Source organism: Meleagris gallopavo, chromosome 1 (assembly GCF_905368555.1).
Source record: "Meleagris gallopavo chromosome 1, MGAL_WU_HG_1.1, whole genome shotgun sequence".
Classification (NCBI taxonomy): Eukaryota; Metazoa; Chordata; class Aves; order Galliformes; family Phasianidae; genus Meleagris; species Meleagris gallopavo.
The window spans coordinates 150,271,245-150,298,919 of record NC_139404.1 but is presented as its reverse complement, the minus strand read 5'-3'; the positions used below and the strand labels follow the sequence as shown (position 1 = coordinate 150,298,919).

At 43.2% G+C, this 27,675-nt stretch overlaps 2 protein-coding genes across 3 annotated transcripts; both read right to left on the bottom strand.

The window, feature by feature from the left end:
• Positions 1–6,993: 6,993 nt before the first annotated feature.
• Positions 6,994–13,147, bottom strand: SPRY2 (sprouty RTK signaling antagonist 2). Of its 2 annotated transcripts, none has more exons than XM_010728697.3 (2): positions 12,230–13,147; positions 6,994–8,766 (listed from the first exon to the last, which is right to left on the bottom strand). In XM_010728697.3, exon 2 carries the CDS (start codon positions 8,713–8,715, stop codon positions 7,774–7,776), a length of 942 nt encoding a protein of 313 aa, XP_010726999.1. In that variant the 5' UTR covers positions 8,716–8,766; positions 12,230–13,147; the 3' UTR covers positions 6,994–7,773. The 2 variants fall into 2 exon arrangements, with proteins under 2 accessions (XP_010726999.1, XP_085071772.1); XM_085215646.1 differs by lacking the exon at positions 12,230–13,147 and adding an exon at positions 10,468–11,368.
• LOC146545705 (uncharacterized) lies at positions 12,687–20,628 on the bottom strand. Its single transcript, XM_085228150.1, has 3 exons — positions 20,489–20,628; positions 17,584–17,708; positions 12,687–13,447 (listed from the first exon to the last, which is right to left on the bottom strand). Exons 1-3 carry the CDS (start codon positions 20,626–20,628, stop codon positions 12,687–12,689), a joined length of 1,026 nt encoding a protein of 341 aa, XP_085084276.1.
• Between the last annotated feature and the right edge of the window lie 7,047 nt (positions 20,629–27,675).

The window sequence follows — 27,675 nt, the reverse complement described above, 5'->3', positions numbered from 1 at the left end:
TGAACTGGATATCTCTCCATATAACATTTTGTTTAGTTTAATTATCAACTTTAAATATAACAATAAAAACCAGCTGACTGTCCTGTTTTTCTGTAGCAGAGATTTTAAGGGATGAACTGTGATAATCCTTTCCTCTCTAGTCACTTCCCTGAGACTGTATGCATATAGAAATATATTTTACATATGTTTAAAATGGGATCTGCTCACTTTGTTTCCAAACTCAAATGTAGTACTTTACATATAGTTTTTTTTCTTTATGAAAGCCTGCAAAATCGCTCAGTGATCATAAGGTTCCACAAACTACCCACTCTATAACCTGGGGGCTAAGGGAGCATGAGGCTGAAAGGAAAAAAAAGAATACTTTCCTCATCTTGTGGAAAGATGATGTTATAGTGATTATCCTTGGAGGAAACTATTTTGGGGACTGCTTTCTACAAGATATATGTATCCGAAAGTGAGATATAGTATCTTAATTTATTCTTGAAAGATCAATAAATGCTGTGATGTATGAAAGCTTACAAGTCAATGAAAGATACATACAAGAAAAAGAACTTTTTTTTTACAGACTTCTGTCAGTAGCTACTTAAAAGTAATGTTGAAAAAAGTAAATATGAAACTGCCCAAATCAAACAGATCAGAATACAGGTTCAGCTTCAGTATAAAATTGAGATGGAAATTAGCAATGCAATTTTAAGTAGCTATTCCACACTGGAACAAGGGCCTTTATCATCTTATCTTTGCAAAATTCTAACAAGATCCATTGTTAACTGCATTAATCTTTTGATAAAAATTGAATTATGATACTTCTATGCATTTGAGTTAATATTTGGGAGTAAGATTGTGTCATCGTCATTCATGAGGTCTGTCTGTAAGCTCTCTTGAGAAAAGAGATTTGCTTCCTCCTGGACAGCAAATAAATCAGAACATTTCTGGGAGCCATGTGCTGCGAAAGGACATGTCTATAGTAGATAGCTCCCTTAATGACTAAAAGAGGGGAGCAGCTTGGAAATGGGCCTGGAACTTTTTGACTTTTGAAATCGGCTGGGGAATAGAATACTTTTTGGCACATGCCTAACTCACACCAGGGAAAGTCTTAACACTTCACTAGTGTCAGTTGATTGTCCAAGAACTTTTTCACCTACTGTCTGATTTACTAGTACGAGGCAGTCATGGACACTATTTCCCACTTTCAGACTGTGCTGTGATTGTATGTGTGCTGCTGAGTCAGGCTCAGGCAGTACTGATGTAAAGTTCACTTTTTATACCATTACATTTTCCCATCCCCCATCCATGTTTCAGAATACCTTAGTCTTTTTCTTCCACTCAAGACAAAAGTGTTTGAGGAAAGCACGCCCTCCCTTCCCCCATATCTCCCTCTCAGAACTGCACTGGTACCTGTACATAACCTTCAGATGTAGCTGCATTATGGGATGCTCATATGCTGGTTTCAAATTATAAACATGAGGCTTCTCCATATAAAAAAGTTACTAAGGAATAAAAACTTGTACACCAAAAACAACTGCATAATCTCCCAAAGTTTCCATCTCCAGAGCACAAGAGGTACAAAATAATAAAACTACTGGTAAAAAATACATTGCATTCAGTGAGTTCTCATTCAATACAAACCAGTTGCAGTTAAGCATATACCCAAAGTGCATTCTCGGTCCCTTTACTGGTTCACATAGTGTCAAATAGATCAGAAACAACAACAACAACAACAACAACAACAACAACAACAACAATAATAATAATAGTAATAAAAGAAAAAAATAACTCTATTGTATCCATGAATACAATTAAACAAGATGTATGAAAAAAATGACACAAAGAAAAAAAATCATTTTTTTCTTCTCTTTGCAAGAGAAATGAAAGGGAAAAATAATTTTGTTTGCTTTGTACATTTGACAGTGTTTGTGGTACATGAACTTTTACACGTCTCTTATAAAGTAACAAAAAAAATGATATGCTTTCAGATCAGTAACTGACAAAACTGTGCTATACTAGAAGCTGACTTTCAGAGTCACTCTTGGTCAAAATAAAATGAGGGCAGGGAGGGGGTAAGAATAGTTAAAACAAACAAACAAAAAGTCAACAGCATACTTTGATTCAGGCTGACATATCTTGTGTTGAGGCTCAGATTCTCAAAGTTAAACTTCTACCCACAATACTGATTTGTATGCAGTGCTTTCTCTTGTAACATATCTCAGGTGCACCCAGGGCTTTTGTTATTATGTAGTAGGTTTGGAGGAAGGCAGAGCTACAATGATTACACAATTCCTTCCTTTTTTCAAACATCTCTCTTGGCAGGTTTGTTTTAAAATGTAACTCCAGCTCCAAAGTATTTAAATATCTATAAATAATCCTGTACATTAGTTGACTGCACTGTCAAAGCTTCTGATTACTGACAAAGTCTACTGAAATGGGAACCGTTTTTGCCTAAAAATGTGAACATTTTAGCCATAAACTTCTCTAATTAGCACACAATTTCAGCCAGAGGGGGCGGGGGGGTAGGGGGGAACTTTTACCAAAGAAACCTGGGTTATGTAGTATCCAAAAAGCCCACTGCCTCTTCCAAGCTGAAAACTACCAAACCCTCACAATTTCAAGTGAAATCCATGATATCCATACCTAAAGTAGGAGTACCTGCTTTCTTGACAATGCCTATGACAGAGGAAAAGGAATTAGTAATTTTTTTTTATGATAATAAGACCTCCATTTCTGTCATCTAAAGCATCAGTAAACTAAAATTAAGAGGATACATGAAGTATTTTCTAGCCATAAGAATCATACTAAAGAAAAGAAAATAGGATGTTATCTGGAACTGTGGATTTCAACATCACGTGAATGGAAAAACACTTTATATATCTAAAATGCAGGACAAGTGCACCTAGGTAATCATTTTTTCCACCTTGGCTTAAAGTTTAAGAAGCAGAAGGGTAAAGAGAAAAGCATGCTGCACCCTCCTCTTTCATCTTTTGTCCCTGTAAGTGGCAGTAAACCCTTATGTATTAAGGTGAGAAAAGGTCAAGGGGAGGGACAGAGACCAAGAGGAAGAAATACCATGAGAAAGAACTAACACTTGCACAAACAGGGTCTCTTTGCTATTTTTGGACAGAAGAAATGCTATATATGTGCATATAGTTTTCATTTCTGTCATTATTTCCATGACACATCATTTTTTATTTCTAATATTCCTGTTTAAAATCAGGTTGTACAAAATTACATATTTTTAATTTTTAAAAATAATGTTCACTGCTCATTTTTTCCACAAAAAAAGCAAAGGAACCAAGCAGAGTACTTCCATTAGTAAGGATTTGGTGTGCTTTTTCACCACTTAGACTACACACGACCCTAACTTGCAATTAATGTATTTAAAATGAGTCAATATGCTGCTGCCATTTTCCGTAAGAAATCTATTCAAATCCTATTCATACAGACATTATTCAATCAAGCATGCTCTCATATTCAGCCAATTTCTTACTGGGTCTACGCTCCAGTGACTGATTGAGAAATTAGTCTCAGCAAATGAGATCATTATTACTCCCTGTACCTGCACCCATCTAGGAACATCTGAGACAAGACAGACTGTTCAATTACATCTTCCTTAACAGTTAATTCCTAAAAATAATTGAATGTTCCACTGCAGTACAGAGGTGCATTCTATTTTCTCCCTGCCTTTTAAGAATAAGCCTCAAGATTTCACTCAATACAAAAAAATGAATTACTTTGTATTTTTCTGAAGTGATATTTATATCAGGTAATGTTGTGCATGACAAAAAAGAGAAGAGAAGAGAAGAGAAGAGAAGAGAAGAGAAGAGAAGAGAAGAGAAGAAAAGAAAAGAAAAGAAAAGAAAAGAAAAGAAAAGAAAAGAAAAGAAAAGAAAAGAAAAGAAAAGAAAAGAAAAGAAAAGAAAAGAAAAGAAAAGAAAAGAAAAGAAAAGAAAAGAAAAGAAAAGAAAAGAAAAGAAAAGAAAAGAAAAGAAAAAATTATAGATGGTGCAGAAAGTAAATGATCAGTACTTTTCTACTGTCAAATCACTTCCACTTCAGAAGAGTTGATGGTTTGGTAAGAAAGTATAACAGACCTCCGGAATTAATCTTCCTGACCACATAACTACTGTACTTCTTCATTAGAAGAATTTCTGCTTTTGAAGACTGATTTGGTAAGTCACTTAGATATGTAAATACTCACCTGAATATTATCTCAAATCCTTGAAGAACACATTTTATTTCCATCTAAAGTGCTATACCTTTTTATTTTCCACTTGAATCAAAGTTTCTTTTTCCTTTTTACTGCTATGATCACTATCTCAAAAAAGAAATTATTATCTAGCCTCAAACCATTAAAGAGCAAAATAAAAAACTTGCTTGAGGATATTAATAAAGACATTCCTAAGTTAAAGTACAAGCTAATGTCATGTGTTTATTTGTAGCTCACAGTTCACACCATTTGGAAAAATAATTTGCAAAAAGCTATTTGTTTCTATTCTTACTATACTCAATTGTCAGTCCTATCCTACGAGTCTCTGAGCAAACACTACAGTGGCATCAGAATTCATAAGAAATTCACAGATCAAAACAATAAAGCAACAACACAACAAATGGAGGAGTAAGAAGGGTTTTCCCCTCTCTCCTGGCTTAAACAGTTTCCTAAAATCAAAGTTTTATATGGTGTATATCTGGCATGACTTTTGTTGTTATCCTCAAAACCTGTGTACGGAAAATTTTCCTTTCATAGACCTAGACCTTCCTATCTCAAAGGAAAAAGTAGGTATGCTTTAATAACATCATCTCAATCCACTTGAAAAGCCTTCTTAATTCTTACTAAAACAATCTAAACTATTTAAGGAAACATTTTGGTTTTATTTAGAACAGTAAACCTTATCTAATGAAGTGCAAAACTAATACGTGTACTGACGTACACAAGCCAATTTTTAAGAGTCTACTGCAAACATGCTGATTTATACTAACAGAAGCCTGAACCCCAGCATACCGGGTAGGCCAATATGCACTACAGAATGCCATCCTCCTGCATACATCCTCACTCCTAGGCAACATACCATACAACTCAATTCACTTTAGTATGCTTACCTGTGGAGTGGGATCCAATAGTTATCCCCACTAAAAATCAAATGGAATGTGATAACTAGCATTCAGTATCAATGCCAGCTTCGAATTTCACCATCAACAGGAAGATGGTTTTCCCTTTGCCTGTGAACATGTCTACCTGGTTAAAACACTCCTTAATACATAAAGAAAACCCCACAAATGCAGTACTGTCCTATATCTAACAGGACTTCCAGTTGTACTTCTCTTGACCACTACAATGCTTAGCCATGATACAATTTGACAGTTTTCCTTCAGCTTTCCTTAAACATGGAGAAACACTAAAAAAATAGGGCTCACCTTCAGTATTGTCAAGTTCATTAATACAATGAAAAGATTGGATTTACGAAGCTCTAAACAACAGTGTTGTTCTGGTTTCCAAAATATAGCTTTAAGGTCAAGGATTCCCCCAGTTACTGGAATATTTGGTTATTCCCAGGTTTGTTTTCAATCATGGTATGATTGGAAGACTAACCAAGGACAGTTAGATATAACTGTCTTATTCTTGAATTAGAACAGAGAGGTTCCCACTCTTTTTGGTATTTAAGAACAAAATTCCTAAAGATTTTAATAAATTTTAAATATATTTATCAGCAGCCAAATGTCTCACATATGCCCCAACATTTACTCACAATATACTGATGTGCTTTAAAAACTGACAAATGACTCCATATAACATAAGCTACCTACTCCTCTTCATATACTGAAATACCCAGGAAGTTTGTGCAGAGAGGAAAGAAAACTAGCTTGTATTTTTCACTAGAGGAAAAAAAAAAAGGGGGGGGGGGAGGCGGGAAGGGAAGGGAGAGAGACAGAGAGAGAACAAGGCCCATGTATCAGCTATTTTTGTTTTGCAAACTAGTCAGGACTTGCACATTTTAATTTCAGTTGATGACTGATAAGTGATACACACAAACACAGTGTAAGATTTTTGAGTACTGCAGACCTATGAAAATTAGATCAAGCACCTGATCATAGATTAAAAATTAGGAGGGGAAAAAAAAAAAAGATGTAACATTAACTGTGCTCTGGTTTTCAGCTTTTAGTGAGCTCTTAATTTATTAGTTATAACTTGTTTTTGTTGGAGATGGTTCAGAAAAGGCTGTGAGATTTTTCTAAGTGTCAGCTTAAAAATACTTACAACTATTTCTTAAATGCCAGCTTAATAAATGTATAAATAAAATTCAACATTAAGACCTCTGAACTTGGAGAGACGTGCTCAGAACAGGAAATGATAGTTTGTTAATAAAGAAAGGTAAATCATTCTCTAGACTTCCGGTGGGAAACTTGGCAGTGAAAGGATTTTGACCTCAGTGGAAGGTAACTGCCACAAATGACAAATCTAGCAACTTCATACAAGTGAGGCAAATGTTTGACACAAGGCTGGACTGCATTCACATCTATCATTCCCTATGGCATATTCTTCTGCTTTTAGCAAATAATCCTGCAAGCTTTTTGCACTGACGGTATCAATCTTCCCTTTTTTTCCCCCTCTCTGAGTAAAGCTGTGCAAACGTAACATTTTTTGTGAATGATTACTTATTTCCGATCTGAAGTACAAAAGCTCATCACTTACAGAATAGGTCAATCTTTCAGTGCCCGTTATTGCTAGTCTGGAATGAATCAATGCATTTTCCTATGTTCGTTTTCCTTTTCAGATGCAGGACCAGCATATGTGACATTTGTGTAAAGGAAGTTAAAATCCTGCATTACATTCAGCTGAAGCAGTAAACAAAGAAGCAAAAGTACACTTAAAAGTCCTATTCTGATTTTCCAGGTAGTAAGACTAGACTCACCGTAGCTATATTACTTCAAAGTCTGCAATTTAAAGTACTGATTTTCCCAACTCAAAACAATAAATAGGGGAAAAAATGACAAGTAGCCCAGTTTAATTTCAAACGTTAATATATTTTCTATTTTATAGTGAACATATGCATCGTTCACCCCTTATTTGCAGCAACTATGACATCCTCATAAAAAGGGGTGACACTTGTAAGATGCCTCTTAAAATAAATATTTCTTTTTATAAAATAATAAAACTTCAAATAAATATTCTTTACACTAAACAATATGTTGAAAAAATTAGAAAATAAAGGCTGAATTTTACTGTAACTGTACAATATACATGAAGTCCAAAGGGAAATCAGAGTCTTGTAATAGAAGGTTTCTGTAAGACAAAATACAATCTAAAAACATACTGATTGATTCACATTCTTCCGAATGTACAACATATTAGTATAATATTTTGTGACTGTGCCATGTTTTATGACACCATTTATTTTTCACAGTTGAAAATATTATTGTATATACAAAAATATAGCACATTATCTCTGGCAGAAAACAATGAAAAAAAGGAGTCATTTGCTAATTTACAAATTTTGCAAGTACTATTCACAAATCACGGAGTTGCCTAGGAGTGTCTGTGTTGCTTTAGCTTATGCAATATGTGGGTCACGATGTACTACATTGCCTTTTTTTATTCTGCGTCCCACTAGCTGGATTCTAACAAGCCTATCAACTAAGATGGCACACAGAGAAAAGTGTGTCATTGCAAACAGCTAAGTGTACCCCCAACCCTCCTACTACAGTGCCAAGACCATAGCTGCTTAGTTGGTTGCATATATGTTAAGATAATCCTTATTACTCGATTATTTCTGATAAGTGATGCTATGTTGGCTTTTCAAAGTTCCTGGGGGGGACACTGGGAACTTTGCAGCAAACCGTGTTGGAGTGTTTACAGCGGCACCCAGGCCGATTGACACGGTCGTAACAGCCCTGACACAACTTAAGGCAACCCTTGGCTGGCAGGTAACACCACAAGCAAGGCAGGAAGAGGGACACCACACCCATGGCTGACCACCTAGTGCAGCAGTGCGACTGACTGCAAGAGCAGGGGTTGTCAGCGCAGTTGTCCTCGTCATCATTGGAGCAGTGATAGAAGAGGCCCTTCACGCAGCACACGCAAGTCCCGTAATCAACCACATTCTGGGCTGAGCAAAGACACTGTTTGTCACAGATCCAACACGATGGGAGGGTCCTTGGATACGTGCACTCCTTGCACTTGCACTTCCCACAGTCCTCGCACCTGTAGCTGTGTGCTCCCAAGTCTTCTTTGCTCAGCGGCTTCAGCTCGCTCGACTTGAGCTCAGACTTGGGCTGCATGCGGACTATCCCGTCAGCAACTGGCCCTGAAGATGATCCTAGAAGTCTATGTTCAGAGGAATTACTGCTTGTACTTGTCCTTGTACTGCTCCGCGAGCCTGTGCTGACTGTGCTGATGGAGCGGGACAGAGGTGCCCGAGGAGAAGCATGTGTTTGCATGTGTTGAACCCGGCTAAAATGGCGATGCTCAGGCAGACCATGGGGCCTCTCATTTTTGGGTTGGCTCACTGGACGAGGAGCAGACTTGACTCCTGGTCGCGGAGCCACCGTCGGTCCCTCTGTGTATTCATTCGTGTTGCGGATGGCTCTGATCTGGTCCAGGGACAGGATGTGGACTTGCTGCGTCAGGACATCCCGCAGGTCGGGCTCTCCATGAGGCCTCCCACTGTCACGCCGAGCCTGTAGCAAGGCCTGCGACCCACTGCCATGCTGAGCTCTCATCTCCATCGCTGCCCGGAAGCGTGCTCACCCCAGCAGGCTTAGAACACATCTGAAATCCTGGAGCAACAAAGAGAGGATTCACTAATTGCAACACATCTCATGCTCTCCAGCAGCCTGCAGGATTTCACAGCACTGCACACATTCAAGTAATGCATCAGCCATTAAATAAGGATTCACAGCTCGGGGGGAGCGCAGTGCTGGTAAGCTAAGTACGCTCTACTTGGTCTCCCCCGACTACTCCTGTGGAGAGCTTAAAGAGAATCTGTTATAGGTCCATGCATTTCAACTTGTGGCTCTAGAAAGCCCAAGGATGACACCTGGTAAGTAACATGTCCCAGGCCGCCTTCCTGCCAGACCACGGCCTCTAATGTGACCAAGTTCCAGCCTCTTTAAGTGACTCTTCTTTTCACACGATACTACTGCAAACCTTATTTTACATTAAATAAGAGAGCCTGCGAGCATTTAGTAAGTGTAATGTGACCTGTTGATGACAGACATATAATTCTCCAATTTTGCTTAAAACTGGATAATATTTTGGTAGGCCAGTCTCTTTACACATTAAACTTTACATGATGTAAATAGGAAATTTTAGTTTAATACCAATGGTCCCAAGAAAAACACTAAATAGCAATAAAATGTTTGAGGTTAGACATTAAATGAGTTAGTGCTACCAAAAACTTCAGCAGCACAAGTAAAAATATCTTTCTCCAACATTTTAGAGTGTGTCATACTTGTACACCACTGCTATTGTTAGTTTAAGGCTCAATACTACAAAAGCAATGCTACCAGTTTTGTTATTTATTAAATGTGTAAAGAATTCCAGAAACTAAACCTCAAATATTACCGAGAGTGGCTTTTGGGAGAGAAGCGTGAATAATGCCATCAGATAACATCAGCACCCAAGGAGGTTACTTGGTTGCTATCATAGTTTTAAAAGATGAATAACTACAATGTTGAAAGCCAAACTTAAGAATTTAAATGGGAAGTCAGGAAAAGACCCAAAAGATGGGGCCTTGCACATAACTTGCTACTACGTTAAAATATGCACAAGTTTCAAGCGCTGACCTCTGAATCACTCAGTATTTGTTTTGCCTTTATCATATTTTAAAGCAGTTCCTAAATCCAATTACCTACACAAAAATCCAGAACAATATTTTACAATTAAAACCCAAGCAGGAACCAAGCTCCTTACAAGGACCACACAATGTCTTCAATTATACCTAGAGAGAGCACCATAGTGTTACTCTGTACACATCAGTTACCAACAAGAATACTATACCACAGTATAATAAAATATAGCCAAACACTTTAACAATGAACATCTCCAGACACTGTCTTTCTCCTAACAGCAGCAGAAAGCATTTAACCTTTTAACTCCTGTGCCCTCCCCTCAAGTGCTTTTTCCTTCCAAAAAAATCTAGGCTTTAAGAGTGACCAACTATTTTAAACATTGCCAACTCCTAGTTTTGCATGCAGAGTGTATCATGGTGCTCCCCCGAAAGTCTTGAAAGCTTATCTTGAAGCAGCATTACTTATGTTTTCTTCAAATTCAAGCCTTTGCTGTACAGAAAGTTTCAGAAAGTAGACATTCCCTCGTCTGATTAAACTAAACTAAACTAAACTAAACTAAACTAAACTAAACTACTCTCCCCATCCCACTGCTAACCCTATATCCAGGCATCCAGACCGGAGCCCACCGACCCAGAGCCAACCCCTGCAGAAGTGACAGCCCCGAGCAGAAACTAGGCTGCCCCCGACCTGCAGAGCGCAGGGGACGAGCGCGATTCAGGAGCCCCTCGGACGCCGGACGTCCCCCGGCGCGGCTGCATCCGGGCGCGCAGCGGGAGCACAGCAGGTGGGACGCGGAGCCCCGAGGCTGCAGGCGGCGGCCCCGTGAGTGCAGACAACCTGGAGATTAACAGGAGACATCCCCGGGCCGGGAGGTGGGAGGGGGCGGCCGCAGTCGCCTTATCAGGAAAGTCAAACCCATGTTTCCTTTTAACTCTTCCCCCCTGCCCTCCCCCGGGAGATGCTCAGGAAGCCTTTCCCTGCCGGGCAATGCGCGGCGCCCCGCAGACTCTTGGAGACAGCACCTCCGGGACAGCCGGGCGGAAGGCAGATTGCCACCCCCTTCCCCCTCCCCGCCTTGCCCTGAGCACTCATTCAGTCGCCGAAGAAACGAACCGTCCGAACTTGAGCCTCCCGCCCCTGCCCAGGAGGCACTGTCAGCCCGATCCGGGCCATGTTTCCTTATTCCCCCTGACAGACCCTAACGGGACAAGGTGTAAACCTCCAGCACCTTTATTTGCAGCCGTGCCCGAAAGCTCTTAGGGAAAGCTCTCCCTGTGACCCAGCACCCTTCCAGCTCCTAGCCTTTCTGTGTGCGCGTGTGGGCGATAACACCGTTCCTCACTTACAGAAACCAAAGTCCACTCTCACACAGCTCAAGTACCACGAGCGCTGCCTACTCCTGGCTGGGATTGGCAGAAGGGCGAGCAGGGGGGTGGTTTTCGTCTTCGCACGTCTGGGGAAGTGGCAAACTCAAGGGGCTTCTGCGTGCTGCGTGTGGAAAATCCCCGCATCGCGGAGGGGGCCTCGGGCGAAGCGGTCCCACGACTGCGTCGTGTTCGGAGCCACACAGCACACCACCCCCACCGCCCCGCACACACCCCCGCCACCCTCTCTGCTTTCACAGGGCTTTGAAACCCGCATTAAGGACAGAGTGTGCCATCAGACTCTGGATTAGGGCAAAAGGGTCATCAGGGTGGGGCAAGCTGACAAGCTGACACACAAGTAACTTGCTGAGAACACCAGCAGATAAATATATATACTGGTGTTGAAGGGGGGGAGGAGGGTTTACACAGTAAACCCCCACAAAAAAAGAAGAAGTCTTTCTTCCCCTCTACACACAAACTCTGCAAAGTAGAACCTGGGGAAGAAGTTTCCCCGTCTCATGGATCGAATTAAGTTTCACCGCACGAGAAATACGCACGCACCCGCAGCCGCACAGATGTATTTACACACCAGCCGTGCACTCACTTCCGAATGGCACGGATCTCCCGACGCCACCACACACGGGCGTCAATCACGGCGCTCCCCCGGGCCCGGGGCACCGGCGGACCCGCAGCGCCCTCCTTGCGTCTCCCCCGGGGCAGCACCGCCCGTGCCCGGCTCCCCGCAGCCGGGAGAACGCGGCCCCCGCCTCCCCGCAGCCCCCCGGGCACGCGTGCGCACCCACGCAGCCTTCCGCCCCCGCGCAGCCTCGCGCCCCCCCGGAGCAGCGCGACGGGGCGCAAATATAGCGCAGCCCTCAAAACCCTCCCCGGAGAAAATGCGCTCCGAAATTCCACCTCCGGCTCTTCTCTGGGAAAGGAAGGAGAGGGGAAGGGGAGAGAGAGAGAACCTGTGCGAGTGGAAAAAGGATCGGCCTCAAACATTTCCACGAGTTTTCTTGGAGCAGCGCGGGGGGTTGGGGGGGTTACTGAAAAGCTTGTTTTGCAAAGAAGGAAAAGGCTCTCACCGTGATCGCGGCGCTGCACCAAACCCCTCTCTCTGTTGTATTTTCTTCTTCCTGTGGTTTGCAAATAAATCCAGCCCTAAAGCAAAAAAAAAAAATTCTTTTCCAAACTCTGCTTTCGTCCAACTTGCAAATGAGAATCAGAACGATCAGCGTGCAAAAAGTCCGGAGCAAAGTCAGTCCCTCTGCCCAGATCGACTGTAAGAACGTGTGTGCGCCTATGTGCTATAGTAATAATCAGAACACCTCTCCGGATCTGGGTGGGTTTTCTGTGCTCCTCCAAAGAACTCACTCACACACACTTTCCTTTTTCTCCCTCAATGAACAGGAGGCCGAACCGCCAGCACCGAGTCACTTTTTTTTTTTTTTTTTTTTTTTTTTTTTTTTTTTTTTTTTTTTTGCTGCCGTTGCAGAGGATCGAGAGGAAGGGGAAAGCCACAGAAAACGAAATCAAGTGGATCTAAAATCCGATGGCAAAGCTTTCTTCCAGCGGGCTCCTCCGAGAAAGCAGCAGCAGCAGCCGGGCAGGGGGGCCGCGCTGCCGAACGCCGCTCGCCGCACGCTCCTCTCCCTCTCTCCCTCGGCTTTCTCGCTCCCTCTGCGAGCGTGTGTGTGTGTATGTGTGTGTGTGTGTGTGTGCGTGTATGTGTGTGTGTGTTGCAGGCGGCTCTGCGGTTTGCGAGCGGGGGGGTGTTTGGGGAGCGCAGCGGATTTGTGGTGGTGGTTGTTGTTGTGTGTTTGGAGGAGGTGGAGGAGGAGGAGGAAGGTTTGAGATCTGAGTTGGAGGAGCTCGGCGTTTTTCTGCTTGCTCTCTCTCTCCCTCTCTCTCTTTTTCTTTCCGGAGGAGGTAGGGTGATCTCTCTGCAAAAGCAGCAGTAAATGGCGTCATGTGGATCTGAGGAGGAACAGAGCAGTTGTTGTCCCAGAGGATATATCGCATCCGGTCCCAGCTCATTGGCTCTGCGGGGCTACATTCACTGGCTCTCCCAGCGCCCTGCCAGCACTCCGAGCTGCGGGAGGCATTCAAAAGGGCACTCCTGCCGCCGCTTCCACCACAACCGCGGTCCCGCTCCCGGCCCCGGCCCCGGCCCCGGCCCCGCTCCCGTCTGGCCCCGGTGCCGCGCGGAGCCCCGCGCCCCTCCGGGCCCGGCCGCAGCCTGTTCTCACAGGAGGCAGCTCCGTGCGCGGCCACACGGCGCTCGGGGCTGCTTTTGTGCTCGCCTGTTTATCCAGGGGCCGGCAGCGATCGGGCTGCAGGGCGGCCGAGGGGAGCTGCTTTCCCCGGGGGGAGCGGGAGACCCATTCCCAGGTGCTTCCCCCCCCAGCCGTGTTTTCTTTTTTCCTTTTTCCTTTTTTTTTTTTTTTTTCTTTCTTTCTTTCTTCCTTCCTTTCTTTCTTTTTTTTTTTTAAATCCTCCTCTATGGAATAAAAGTTTAAAGTCTCTGCTCCCTACCCCCCCAACCGGCAGTAGGAAGGGCCGCTTATTGCCCGCGGCATTGTGCCCCGGATTAACGCGAGGAGGCGGCACGGCGGCGCGGAGCGGGGCCCGCGGGGCAGCACGGGGCGGGCGGCGGCAGGGGCACAGCGGGATCTCCCAGAGCCCCCAGAGGACTCCTTCTTAGAGTCGTTAATTTGTAATTTCGGTCGCTTTTATGAAACTTCCGTTGTAATGGATTCTCACTCGTGTGCGGGACGCGGCCCGCGGGCAGCTGACAGAAATGGCTGTTTGTGTGCTAGGTTCCCTTGTCACGGCCGCAGCCGTTCCCCTCCGCACGGGCAACAGTGCCGCCGGCCCCGGGCACCCTGCGCCACCCGCGTGTGTCTTTAAGCGCGCACAGCGGCGTATCCACGTCGGCATGCACAGAGCGCTCGTACACCCCTATCACGTGTGGCCCTGCTTAAAATATACCCGGCGTGCCGAGCAGCGATGTGGCGCGTTATTTACATGAGCGATTCTCGGGGCGAAAGCCCTGAGAACTCTTTTTAATGCTGGAAGCAGTTGGCAGCACTTCCTCTTCTCCACCTGCTGTCACCGCTGCTTGAGTGAGGGGTCACTGTTAATAAAAATGAGGGTGCGGGGCGTGGTGGAGAAGGCAATGTAGTACACCGTCGGCCTTCAGGTTTTCAACATTTTCTAAGTCGATATCACAGTAATACCGTGAAGCTGCGCGTTATTTCTCATAGATTCGCTATGGGACGGCCACAGCTCCGCGGACTTTCCTTCGTGCGTCCTCCCGTGCCACCTCCTCACCCCGCAGTTCCCGAGCAGTGTTTCTAAGGCACCGCGGGGCCCCCGGGGCGGGAGTCAGCGGCGCTGCCGCTCCCCGCCAGAGGGAGCGCGGGGCACCGCGGGCAGAGCGTGGTGCGGGGCACAGAACCCCCGCGGATCCACGGGGCTGTCAGCACTGCGCGGGATTTGCTGAGAAAGGACCTGGGCATCCTCAGAGGTGTGCGCTACGTTCAGGCTGAGCCGGGAATTCCATGGGATTCATCTGGGAGGGATGAGCACGGTTTAATGTACGAAAAGACACGAAGAACGATGTTGATTTCATTTCACCGTGAAATTTAGTAAAGGCAAAAATAGGTAGGGAACGATGTGTACAAGCCTATGGACACGGGAAAGCCTGCAAGATTGTTTCACAGCATATAAACTGAGCACATAAATAGAGTGTAAATTAGAAAATCCACTATACCATGTTTTACAAGTTGGCAGTCAGTAGTGAAATCAGCAGTACAGGTGTGGACACAATGCAGTGAGCTGTCTCACCGACAGATATGAAAGCAGTGGAGCTATTTTTGTTCACAGAGCCACTCATGTGTGCAAAATGAAGTATCAGTGTTATAGAAAAGCATTTTAGAAAAGCAAAAATCAAGTACACAGCATCACAGCACTGTTTAGTTTGAAAGAGAAGCACTAAACCTACAAAGATTTGTGCACAAACTTAGCATGCATAGAAGGAATCAAAACTAATCCACAGATATGCAGCATTAAGCACACACAGACATATATTCTCATACTGGGATCTCAAAGTTGAATTCTCAGACCTTTGATCTCATGATTCTTTGGGACCAACCTTCACAGAATTACACCTATCTCTCTCACTGCACATTTCTTGTGAGGGACAGTGGTTCAATGCATGTGACGATGTTTCCCCTAGTGGCTTGCTCTAATCACTGCATGACTTTATGTTTTATTTTACTTTTAACCCTTGTTTGTGGAGATGAAGGTCTTGGATTCATTCTCAGCAGGGGAATATGCCTGTTGTACATGGATGTATACACAAACACACACACTTACAGTAGAATAGTATCAATGTCAAAGAAGTATAAAATTGTTTGAGTTGGAAGGGACCCTTAAAGACCATCTGGTCCAACTCCCTTGCAGTGAACAGGGACACCTACAGCTGCATCAGGTTGCTCAGAACCCCATCCAGCCTGACCTTAGATGTCTCCTGAGACACCTCCTCTCTGGGCAACCTGTTCCAGTGTTTCATCACCTTTATCATAAAACCTTTTTCCTTATATCCAGTCTATACACAATTTCAGAGACTTCATGTGAACGGTCAGACAGAGGGAGGTCTGTGATGTGCGATCCATCTGAAATGGTTGAAACTTTTCTGCAATGCTCTGAAATTGCCTCTTAAGATTTGGGTTGATTTAATTTTCTGACCCTGGACCTGACAACAGGTTGTTATGTCCCTCCTTTTTGTAAAGTAAAAGGGAGCTCATTCACAGAGAATTGATTCCTGCAAGGGAATGAATGTGCAGTAAATCTGCTGACCTCCGGAACTCTTTGTGCATTATCTCATGAGCTAATGCACTGATAGAAGGATATTGATTCTGCACATCCTGAAAGGACTAAGTTTGGCTGCACACCACTTCTAATGCTCTGCATTTCCTTAGAAACTTAAACCTTTAATTGATTGCCTTTCCTGTTTGCAACTCTAAAAAAAGGTAATGTACTTAAGAGAGTTACATGATTTTTTAAAATTATTTATTTATTTTTAAAGTAGTTTGTGATGAGCTGTGAAGTCTTTTGCCTGCTGATACTTCATTAAGAGTTTCAGGGCAGACCAGGACACTTAGATATGTCACACAGAGAAATAGAGAAGTCAAACTCACCTTATTATGAATAGCTGGATTTTTTTTTCTTTTTTCTTTTTTCTTTTTTTCTTTTTTTAAGTTAAAAAAAAAAAAGTTTTTGTGATTCAAAACCACTGTTTTCGCTTTTGTGATTTTCAGTGTAACTTATCCTAGAGAAATCCCAGAAACCTTTCAGAGTGAAAAATTAATGAAGGCACCACATCCCCCATGCTCCCGGGAACCTGTGCTAGTGGAACAGGGTGCAGCACACGTGAAAACCAGAATAAATTCCACTCTGGTTTGGAATACGCCTGCTCTGCATCTACTGAAAGTTGGCCTCTTGCTGTCAGTGAAGCCAGATCTTCTGGGATTAAGTCATTCAGATCTGGCTAATGATTACCACCTTCCTTAAGTATCCTTAGAGATGACATAGGCCCATGTGACTTCTCCCCATCTGATAGCTGCTCCTGTATAAGGAAGGACAGTTGCTTTTCTTGCTGAATACCAACTATACTTATGTAAACTTAAACAATAAACAAATCCCTTTCTTGATTCTTCTGAAATTGTACTAAAGAATATGTGCATTTAGTATTTATAACGTAATGTGGAGCTTTTGCATGTAAATTGTTCTAATAAAACTCACGTGTTCTTTGATGTGCTGTTCAGTGTTATTGGGTTATATTTGTAGCCTTGATAAAATCAGCACTGTTTTTTTTGGAATTCAACTTTATAAACCTTTCCAGTTTATACAACTAATTTATAATTAGTTCTCTCTTTTCAAGGGCCTCGAGACCCAATTTTCAAAAGTGGGACAATTTGGTGTGGACAGGACTAAGTGCAGTTTATTTGCTAAACAGGATTTATGGAAAGTTTTTTATGATGTATTCGTTTGCCCTGAGATTTTCCTCCTAAAATTTTCAATTGATTTGGCTGAAATCATGAGGATGGCAGCACAGGCAAGCCACGTCTGTCAGCATTTTAAATGCTACACTCTCTAGCCTTATTTCATTTAGAGGCTAGATAATGCTGGGCTTGACGATACTAGAATTTTATGCAAAAACTAACTAATTGCCTATTAAAATACTAGTAAGCAAGTACTAGTTTGGAAATTCCCAACATATTTTTCAGCAAGATGCAGACACTTGTGTGTTGACCTGGAATTAAAGTGACTCAGAAGGATCAGAACAGGTCAATTATGCTTGTGCTTAGAGCACTGGAACAAACTGCCCAGGGAGGCTGTGCAGTCTCCTTCTCTGGAGATAATCAAAACCTACCTGGATGCTTTCCTGGGCAACCTGTCATAGGGAACCTGCTTTTAGCAGTGGGATTGGATTTGATTTCCAGAGGTCCCTTCCAACCCCTACGATACTGTGATTCAATGTCAGCAGTTATGGGAAACCTGAGGATAAGCAGGTTTTCTGAAGAGATTATATCTCTACTGTGGCATAGTTTGCAGCAGTTGTTTTCAAACGTCTTCAGTTTGCAGACTTTTTCTACATTTTGAAAGAAAAAAAAAATATAAGGGAAGTGTAGACTCTTTTAAAGAAAATTATAAGACCTCCCATTTAGAACTAGTCTGTAGGAATCCACAGATCACAGTTAGAAAACCACTGATGTAGAGATACCCAGACTAGCCCTAAACTGCAATGTAGTGGAAAGGTAAATGAATATCTTGTGTACTGCAAGCAGTGTAGCTGGAAAAGGGCAGGACACCTGCTTGTCTTCGAAGGGTGAGGTAGATGTCATGGATCTTTGTGCTGCTCCCAGAACATAAGCTACTTTTCTTCACTGGAGGCTGGATTTCTAACAAAAATTGCTGTCAGAGATTAGTAATAGGAGGTAAAAGGCTTGCAAGTCAGCCAAGGAATATGTACAAGACTTCATAGATCTGCTGCAAACCAAAGGAAGGAAATTGAATAATTGTTAAAAATTGTATCATTGTTCTGCTACATGCTGAGATGCTCTTTTTCCTCAGCTGAGAACTTCTCATGTTCATGTTCACAAGAACACTGTGGAAGTGGAGGTGACAAATGCAGTATGGAACTATTTGCTAGAGATGAAGAAATTTTGCATCAAAAGGATGCAGAATGGGGGTTGCAAAACTGCATGGGGATTGCATGGGCATGCAAAACTGATGTTTAGCCCATCATTTACCTGAAAATCAGAAAACAACAACAAAATTACCCACTCTTTATATTGTTGCACCAATTAAAAAAAAAAAAAAGTAAAGATCATGGAATATCCTGATATCAGATCTGCAAAGAACTGTCTTCATTCTCCTGGTTCTAATGGTAATATCAACAACCATAATTAAAATGCTAGGCATTCTATCACAGCTTTCCCCGCAGATCTCAAAATAATTTACAAGAGATGTCACTAAGTCCATTTTGTAGGTGAGAAAATCAAGGACTGAAGGAAAGAAAGAACTTACCTGATCTTTGAGGAGTCCCATCTCCTATTCCATAAACCTACCCTGTTCTTACTGCCTCACAGAGGGACCTGTGGCATTGTATCTCCTTCATTACTCCAGGATCTTTTTGCACAACAAAATTTCAAGAACTGTGTCTAATAGAATTACAGCATCTTTAAGGAGAATGGGAACTGTTAGATAATTATACTTATCTTACAGAGAGAAGAAGAGGACAAAATGTTTGATTATCTAAACAAGGTTATCTCTGCAGGAGCATCCACTCCCACTACTTGATTAAAGAGTTCCTCTGTACTTCCGTCTCTACATCTGGTGTAGTTACTCCTATCTTATTTGTGGTTTTGTAATCATCTCTTCCTGTATTTTAAGCATGCCTATTACTTTCATGAGCTCCGCAGAGGGAAAGGCAGAAGTTGGCTGAAAAAGTGAATCTTGAGTGCTTCCTTCACAGCAGGCCCAGTGTGTTCTGAAACCCAAGTGGAAGCTGTCCAGGGCAGTTCTGAGGATGATGTCCTCATCAACAAAAACTGAAGGAAACTTGGAAAATGGAAGCACATACATACACCATAAATACACTGCATCTGACCAAAAAGAAAAAAAAAAAAAAAATCTGGAAAACTTTCTTCATTCTTCGGGTTACCTGCTGAAGCCATGTAACGAATTTAAAGATCTTTAATGTTACTTGCTTGCGATTCAAACAAACATAAATTATTTCACTTTCTGATGACTTAAGTTGTGTTAAAGCAGTTACAATTTTTAAAATACCGTTCAATTTTTTCTCTTAGCTCTGTAGATTTCCTTTCTTCACAGGGACCTATGCTACAGTCCTATAAAATCTGCTGTAGTTCAGAATAGGCTTCTTCCAAATCCCATGGAAGATAACTGAAATTGGGGTCAGGAGGGTTTATTAGGCTTTATATCAGGTAGTTTGACTTTTGAGAATCTTCATCAAGCCAGTGGATGTATGTATGGAGATAGCCAGACAGTACAAACGTACCTGGTGATTATACGTGTTGGGCACAACTGGGGCCAGCTTTGGTGCTTTCACGCTGTGTCAGAACCACACCTTAAACAGCAAAGGCAAAATGTCCCCAAACCCGAGTTTTTACAGTAAGAGTAGGGAAGTTTTTGCGTTCTCTGTGGTGAGGGGGCGGCGGGTGAAAGATCGCTTCCGTTCGCCCAGACCTCCTCGCTCTTAGAATTGCAGGGCTGGTTCTGAAGGCAAGTTAATGAAACACAACCTGGAATTTCCTCGGCTCCTTTCCTGCTCCCATCTGTGCCCGTCTCACCTTCCGAGAAACCGATTTGTATTTGTATACATGCGATGTGCGATCCCATCTCATTGTTTGCCTTTTCACACAGGCACTTTCACCTACATCTCCCCCCCTCTCCTTCCTCCCTTCCTCTCATTTGGCAGCCAGTTGGGCTTCTTCCTGCCTTGAATACCGCATTCCCTGGTTATTCAAGCTCAGTCATTAGCACCCTATCCCCCTACTGAAATTATGAATGAAAAGCCTAGTTGTTCTTTACAAATAACTCGGGCTTCCTCAGTCACTCAAATTCAAATGGCACTGACTGCCAGACAAAGCGCCCGTGTGACGGACAGTGCTCTCAGCGAGTGATCAAGGCGCGCAGGAAGCTCAGCTAGGCACAATGTAGGTAGGCCCGGGCCTGGGCGTTCCCGGGCCGCGCCGCCGAATACGGGGGGGGGCCCCGCGGCGCTGCTGCTGCTGCCGCCACCGCCCCCTCACCTTGGCGGCTCCCCGCCGGGCGCGGGCCGGCCCGGAATGGCGGGGGGCGGCGGCCCCGCTCCGCGCAGCCCCCCCGCGGCCGGCGCGCATTGTCCCCGGCCCCTTTTCACGGCGGGGGAAAAGGTAATTGACAGCCCCATTGTCCGGCCCGGCCCCCCGCGGCTTTAAAATACTCCCAGGCCCCAGTCACACGTTGTCAATGAGAGCTGTCGGAGGTGACGAGAGAAGAAGGGTTGTTCAGGAAACAGTTTGAGCCCTTCAAGTGGACAGGCCTCAGTGACTTCTCCGGCACGCCGGCTGCCACAGGCAGCCCCTTCAGAAATAGCCTTAAAGCAATAAATCAAACGTGTTTCCTGGACCATACAAGGAACAGCTGGCTATTTTTCCTCCGCCCTTCTCCCCTCTTTTTTTTTTTTTTTTTTTTCTTTTATACTAAAATTACTGAAGCACAGGAAACCGAACATGACAAAGTTTGGCAAAGCTGTTGGGGTGATTTAGCACTGCAATCTTTGTGTTTCGACTTTTTATCTCTTCGTTCCCACTGGTGTTTGTGCAAACACCTCTCCTGCTTCCACACTATGGGGATTGCGTTCTGCACGGCCCGCAGGGAGAGGTTGCTTGCTCTGACCCTCACCCCACAGAAACGCTGGATCCTGCAGTTCAGAAAGATGCCCCCGGCTTAGTCAGTCTGTGGGCTTAGGAAGAACAGTCCTGCACCTGAGAATTGCTGAAATACCTTGCCTGTACCGAGCTGCAGTTGGTATTGATCTATCATCACAAGCGACACATTGTCACATGCACTATGTGTACATAATGATATGTAAGGTGCAGCAACTTTCACATAAATTTATATATGTATTTTTTCCCCAAAGGCCTTTGCTGAATCCACGAGTCAATGTGCTTGCACTGAGTTCCTATTGGAACCCACCTGCTTGGATCTGCCATCACGAGAAGCACTCTGTAACTAAAATCCAGATTTGCCAGAATGAGACTTCTGTCTGTTGTCATTTAGCAATGCCCTACTCTACTAATACGTTCAATGCGTGGCACCGATGGTATGCTTAAGAAATAAAAGGCAGAGGTCAAATATGCATTGCAATATTCTGCAGTGTCCATGCATTGTGACTGAAACATTGTAAACCAGCTAGAAATGTAACTATTCAAAAGACTGATGATAAATCCGGAGGCAGAGGTAAGGGGAAACTTTTTTCTGAAGATCTGGACTAGGTGAAAAATGAACTGAGGAAAATGGAGCTAGTTATTTTACAGCAGCATCGTATTCTGCTTGTTAACACAGCACTGGATGTATATTCTTATTTCTTCACAGCACCACCTACTAACAATAAAGAACATTGGTTAAGGGCAGCCAGGAGGCATTTAACTGAAATAAATTGTCATGAGAAGCAAGGTGTAGGCAGCAAGTTAAGTGTGATCTATAGATACAACACACTCCATGGTATAAACACACACAGCCTGGCAGCTCTGTGTTCATTGGTCGAGCTGTGGGAAGAATGGTTTTTGCATCATTTTTGTTTTTGAAATAGTGTTATCATCTGTCCCACATTTGCAGTAAGGATCTTTATGCAGCTGTTAATAAAAATGCATCTCCTTGTGCACCCAGTTCACCTATCCACAGCATATTTCTTCTGTATTTTTAAAGATTAGGGTAACACAGACTTGCTAAGTGCCTGAGAGTAGTTTATAGGCAATTTTAGCCAAACCTTACAGCATGCTGTAAGACTGTGGTCTTCCTGAATACCTTTTCAAATCCTATGGGAGTAAAAGCTGTTCAAAACCTCGGAACAGATGCTTTGGTAGGATCCAGTCTTTAGATTGCAAATTACTTCAGGCAAGGCTCTCCTTCCTGTTTGGCAATTTCCTAGAACACATTTGCAGTAGGATAAATAAACAGCATATTACACTGAGGAGGAGATGCTCAGCTGGGGCTATTTACCATTGCTAACTTCCATTCTCTGGGAATCCTGCTCCTCATGGAAGCCAGGGTTTATCCATATCCCCCAAAAGCTTCACAAATTGGGAATCTACGAGGGCAAGATTTTGCTTTATGGCCCTGTTTCACTTGTTTTCTGTAATCAAGAATTGCATGTGCTCATTTTTTTGTGTTACACTGACTAAGGTCCTCTCATGGCAATATTTTGCTGTTAAAGTGAGAAACATTTTAGAATCTGTCAAACTGGGAGCTTTTTGATGCTGAAGAGTGGTATAAAAATGTACACCTGGCAAGTTTGCTATTGCTTAGTGATGAAAAGTGTCTGCTTGGATCATTAGATCACCAAAACAACACACACACACACACACACACACATACACACACACACACACACAAAAAAAAACAAAAACAAAAAACAAAAACCTGTAAGAGCAACAAAAAAACCCTCTGTTTTTCACTACCAAATGTACAGGAAAGACTTGAAGAGCCATTATGGAATATGTATATTAATTCCCAGAAGAACTGAATCCTTCACTACTCAAATCTTTTTTTTGGCTTTTTAGAGGGGCAAAAGGAGAAACAAAACAAAAGAAACAAAAAAAGAACACCCAAATTCAACAATATTTAGCCAGTGTCAATGCTTTCCTGACAGGTTTTCCTCCGTAGCTAAATTCATTTTTAATGGGGCACAAGAAACAAGTGTGACAGATATTTATCTTCTGATATACAAACAGGTCTATGAGTTAAGGCTGTGAATCCTGTCATCTGGAAAGTGGCAGAAAAATGGCGGGAGGGTTGACATCATGTGCTGAAAGAGGAATGACAGCAAGGCTGACAGAGAAGCTTAACTGGACAGTCAAGTGTGAAGAAAGGGCAATTGGATGGATGTCTTTCAGCGAGAAGATGGAAAAGAAAGGGACATGTACTGGTAGCTCTCTGAAGAGGAGGGTCTATTTTATTAAGAATCATAGAATCACCAAGATTGGAAAAGATCTACAAGATCATTCAGTGCAACCATTCACCTATCACCAATATTTCTCTCTAGACCACATCCCTCAACACAAAAGCCAAACATTCCTTGAACACCTCCAGGGTTGGTGACTCCACCACTTCCCTGGGCAGCCCATTCCAGTGCCTGACCACTCTTTCAGAAAAGTAGTGCTTCCTAACGTCCAGCCTGAATCTCCCCATGCACAGATTGAAGCCATTCCCTCTAGTCCTATCACCAGTTACACGAGAGAAGAGGCTGACCCCCAGCTCACTACAACCTCCCTTCAGGTAGTTATAGAGAGCAATAAGGTCTCCCCTGAGCCTCTTCTTCTCCAGACTGAACAATCCTAGTTCCCTCAGCTGCTCCTCATAAGGCCTGTGCTCCAGACCCCTCAACAGCTTTGCTGCCCTTCTTTGAACCTGCTCCAGGGCCTCATTGTTTTCTTGCAGTGAGGGGCCCAAAACTGGACACAGTACTCAAGGTGCAGCCTCTCCAGAGCTAAGTACAGGGGGACAATCACTTCCCTGTTCCTGCTGGCAACACTGGTTCTGATGCAACTCAGGATGCCATTGGCCTTCTTGGCCACCTGGGCACACTGCTGGCTCATGTTCAGCCAAGCATCAATCAATACCCCCAGGTCCATTTCCTCTACGCAGCCACTCTGCCCCAAGCCAGTAGCATTGTGTGGGTTTGTTATGGCCAAAGCGCAGGGCCTGGCATTTGGTCCTGTTGAACCTCATCCCATTGGCTTCAGCCCAGCTATCCAGCCTGTCCAGATCCCTCTGTAGGACCTTGCTACTCCCAGGCAGATTGACACTTCTGGCCAACTTGGTGTCATCTGCAAACTTACTGAGAGTGCACTCAATGCCCTCATCCTGGTCGTCAGTAAAGATATTGTAGAGGACAGGCCCCAGCACCGACCCCTGGGGAACACCACTCATGACCAATTGCCAGCTAGATTTAATTCCATTCACCACCACTCTCTGTGCCCAGCCCTCCAGCCAGTTCCTTATCCAGCCAAGAGTGTACCTGTCCAAGCCTGTCCAGGCTGCCAGCTTCTGCAGAAGAATACTATGGGAGAGAGTGTCAAAGGCTTTGCTGAAGTCTATGTAGATTACATCAACAGCCTTTCCCTCATCCACCAAACGGGTCACTAGATCATAAAAGAAGATCAGGTTGGTCAAGCAGGACCTGCCCTTGGTGAACCCATCCTGGCTAGGCATGTTCCCCTGGTTGTCCCTCTCATGCCACAGACAATCTGCTCCACAAGCTTCCCTGGCATGGAGGTCAGGCTAAGAGGACTGTAGTTCCCTGGTTCCTCCTTAGGACCCTTCTTGTAGATGGGAGTCACATTGGCAAGCCTCCAGTCTTCTGGAACCTCACCAGTCAACAAGGAGCACTGATAGATTATGACTATCAACTCCGCCAGCTCTTTCAGCACTCTCACATGAATCTCATCCGGCCCCATTGACTTACGGCAGTCCCGTTGAAGTAGTAGGTCTCTGACTGTGTCCTCCTGAATTGTGGGGGATTTTGTCTGCTCCCCAGCTGAGACCAGCAGGTCAGAGAGTGGAGTATCCTGAGGATAACTGGTCTGACCTTTAAAGACCAACATAAAGAAGGCATTCAGAACCTCTGCCTTTTTCTTATCTTCAGTGGTCACATTCCCAGCCTCATCCAGTAAAGAATGAAGATTCTCCTTGGTCCTCCTCTTACTGTTGATATATTTGTAAAAGCTTCTTGTCTATTTTATTTGTTTTTATTTATTTATTTATTTATTTATTTATATTTCTAAATTTATTTATTTATGTTTTTATTTCTTGCCTTAAAGCCCCGGGGAACCATGTTTTATCCCTAAATTGTAGTTTGGCACCCTTACTTTGCCTTTGCCTCAGTCTTGCATTCCCCCTCCTTTAACATTTTGTTGCAAAATCTAGACTATGCTCAAGTCAATGGGAATTTTGCCATCTAGTATACTGTGGCCAAGAACACATGACTCCAGGAGTGTCAGCAATGTTGTACTTGCATAGACTAAAAATAAATTTGGCCACAGGAAGGGAACGTTTCCCACATTTCCCTCCACCCCTTTTCTCAAAAGGAAGATGTAAGAGACTGTTGAAGGACAGTTAATGGTCATTAGTTGGATCTTTGTGAACAGTGAGAGCTTACAGGAAAAGCAACCAATCTGCAAAGTGGAAGCCAAACACTGCAAGATCAATCTATCCAGCCTGTAGCCTTCTCTCTTTCTCAGCTGCCCTCTTTTCTAGGGGCAGCTTGGGAACAAACTGCATAACAAATAAATGGTTTCTGGGAAACACTCTGCTACTTTGCATACTAGTCCAATGGGTCTACACGTATACTCTACCTTAGGCTATAGGAGTGGTAAGGGCTTGTACATAAAGCTTTCACTATCATAGAATCATAGGATCATAGAATGGCCTGGGTTGGAAGGGAGCATCATGTTCCAATTCTTCTGTCACAGGCAAAGCCAGTGACAGCTGCTAGACCAAGTACTAGATCAGGCTGCCCAGGGTCCCATCCAACCTGGCCCTGAACACCTCCAGGGACGGGGCATCCACAACTTTTCTGGGCAACCTGTTCCAGCACCTCACCACTCTCTCAGTAAAAACTTTCCCCAGACATCCCACATAAATCTCTCTTCCTTTAGTTTAAAACCACCTCCTCTTGTCTTGTCACTATCTACCTGTGTAAAAAGTTGTTTTCCCTCATGTTTTTAAGCTCCCTTTAAATATTTGAAGCTTGCAATGATATCTCCCCACAGCCTTCTTTTTTCCAGGCTAAATAAGCCTAGTTCCTTCAGCCTATTATAGCTATCACATGGGAGGAACTATTTTGCCCAGACAGATTCAGAAATCGAGAACTGCAGATTTAGATAATGGCAGAATTTTCCCTAGAGATTCTTGTCAGTGCTTCTCCCATTCAACCAGGAAGAAGCTGGGTTGCCAAATGAATTGAAGGTGAGCCTGTTTCTGAACCCATCTTCAGGTTTTGAAGCACATAAATGTAACAGATGAAGTTCTGAATCTTTTGAAGTCTATAGGGAAAACTACCTTTGACTTTGATGAGGTCTGAATTTCATCTTTTTCTCATCATGTCCTTCTTCCCCCTTCATTTCATTCACATCATAAAAAAAAAAAAAATCCTGACGTCTGTGTGCATTTTTGTATAGCAGTTTAGATTCCTGTTTTGAGCTATGCACAGGCTCCATTTGTATGTACAAAAGCCAGCTATACATATGCAATTGTAGAAACTGTGCATGAGAAGATCCTCTACAGGATCTGCAGGCCTCAGCTTATGAAAATCTGATCCTGGAAGCTTTATGGTTCCAGTCTCTTTCAGGAGAATTAGGGAGGTGAGGGATGCATGTATCTGCTAGATTTTGCAATGAGTGCTTTCTTGAGAATATAACCTGCAAAATGCTGAGTGCTGCTATTCCCTTTAACAAGAGTCTCTTTGAAGAAATGGCAAAGTGGGATTCAATTCTGCAAAAATCTGATAATGAGAATCATGAGGATAAGAAAAGGCCTTAATTGACTCTGTCTTGAAGTTTTCTGAAGTCCTTTGTATGGACTTTCTAGTGCGTGGAAGAGCTTAACACACAATTTTCAATTCTTTCATACAAGAAAAAGGCTGGAATTTGAGGGCAAACAGTCCCTGTGGATATCAGCTGTTATATAGCACAAATATAACAAACTTCATCTTCAAAAATTTTGCAGTTATTACGCTTGAGACACGTGGAAGTTTTACCTGAGTAATGACAGGAAGATCAGGCTCATTAGCTAATTAATTCTCACAACACCCAGATCACACCCCTTTTGAGACATTTGGGCACAGGTGTGTTGGATATGTGTATGGATATGTGTACAAACATGCCCTTTGGAAAACAGCACTTTCTTTCTTCTTTCTTTCTTTTCTTTCTTTCTTTTCTTTCTTTTCTTTCTTTCTTTCTCTTTCTTTCTTTCTTTCTTTTTTTCTTTCTTTCTTTCTTTCTTTCTTCTTTCTTTCTTTCTTCTTCTTTCTTCCTTTCTTTCTTTCTTTCTTTCCTTCTTTCTTCTTCTTTCTTCTTTCCTTTCTTTCTTCCTTTCTTTCTTTCTTTCTTTCTTCTCTTTCTTCTTCTTTCTTCCTTCCTTCCTTCCTTCTTTCTTCCTTCTTCCTTCCTTTCCTCTTCCTTCCTTCTTTCTTCTTTCTTTCTTCTTTCTTTCCTTCCTTCTCTTTCTTCCTTTC

Bases quoted from the DNA above. Each gene is read 5' to 3' on its own strand.
- LOC146545705 (XM_085228150.1), bottom strand. From the start codon at position 20,628: ATGGGGCTGTCAATTACCTTTTCCCCCGCCGTGAAAAGGGGCCGGGGA. The intron at 17,709-20,488 runs GTGAGGGGGCGG...GCTTATCCTCAG, and splicing joins CCCGGCGGGGAGCCGCCAAG to GTTTCCCATAACTGCTGACA. The intron at 13,448-17,583 runs GTAGGTTTTGAT...CTGGATAAACAG, and splicing joins TTGCCCAGGAAAGCATCCAG to GCGAGCACAAAAGCAGCCCC.
- SPRY2 (XM_010728697.3), bottom strand. From the start codon at position 8,715: ATGGAGATGAGAGCTCAGCATGGCAGTGGGTCGCAGGCCTTGCTACAG.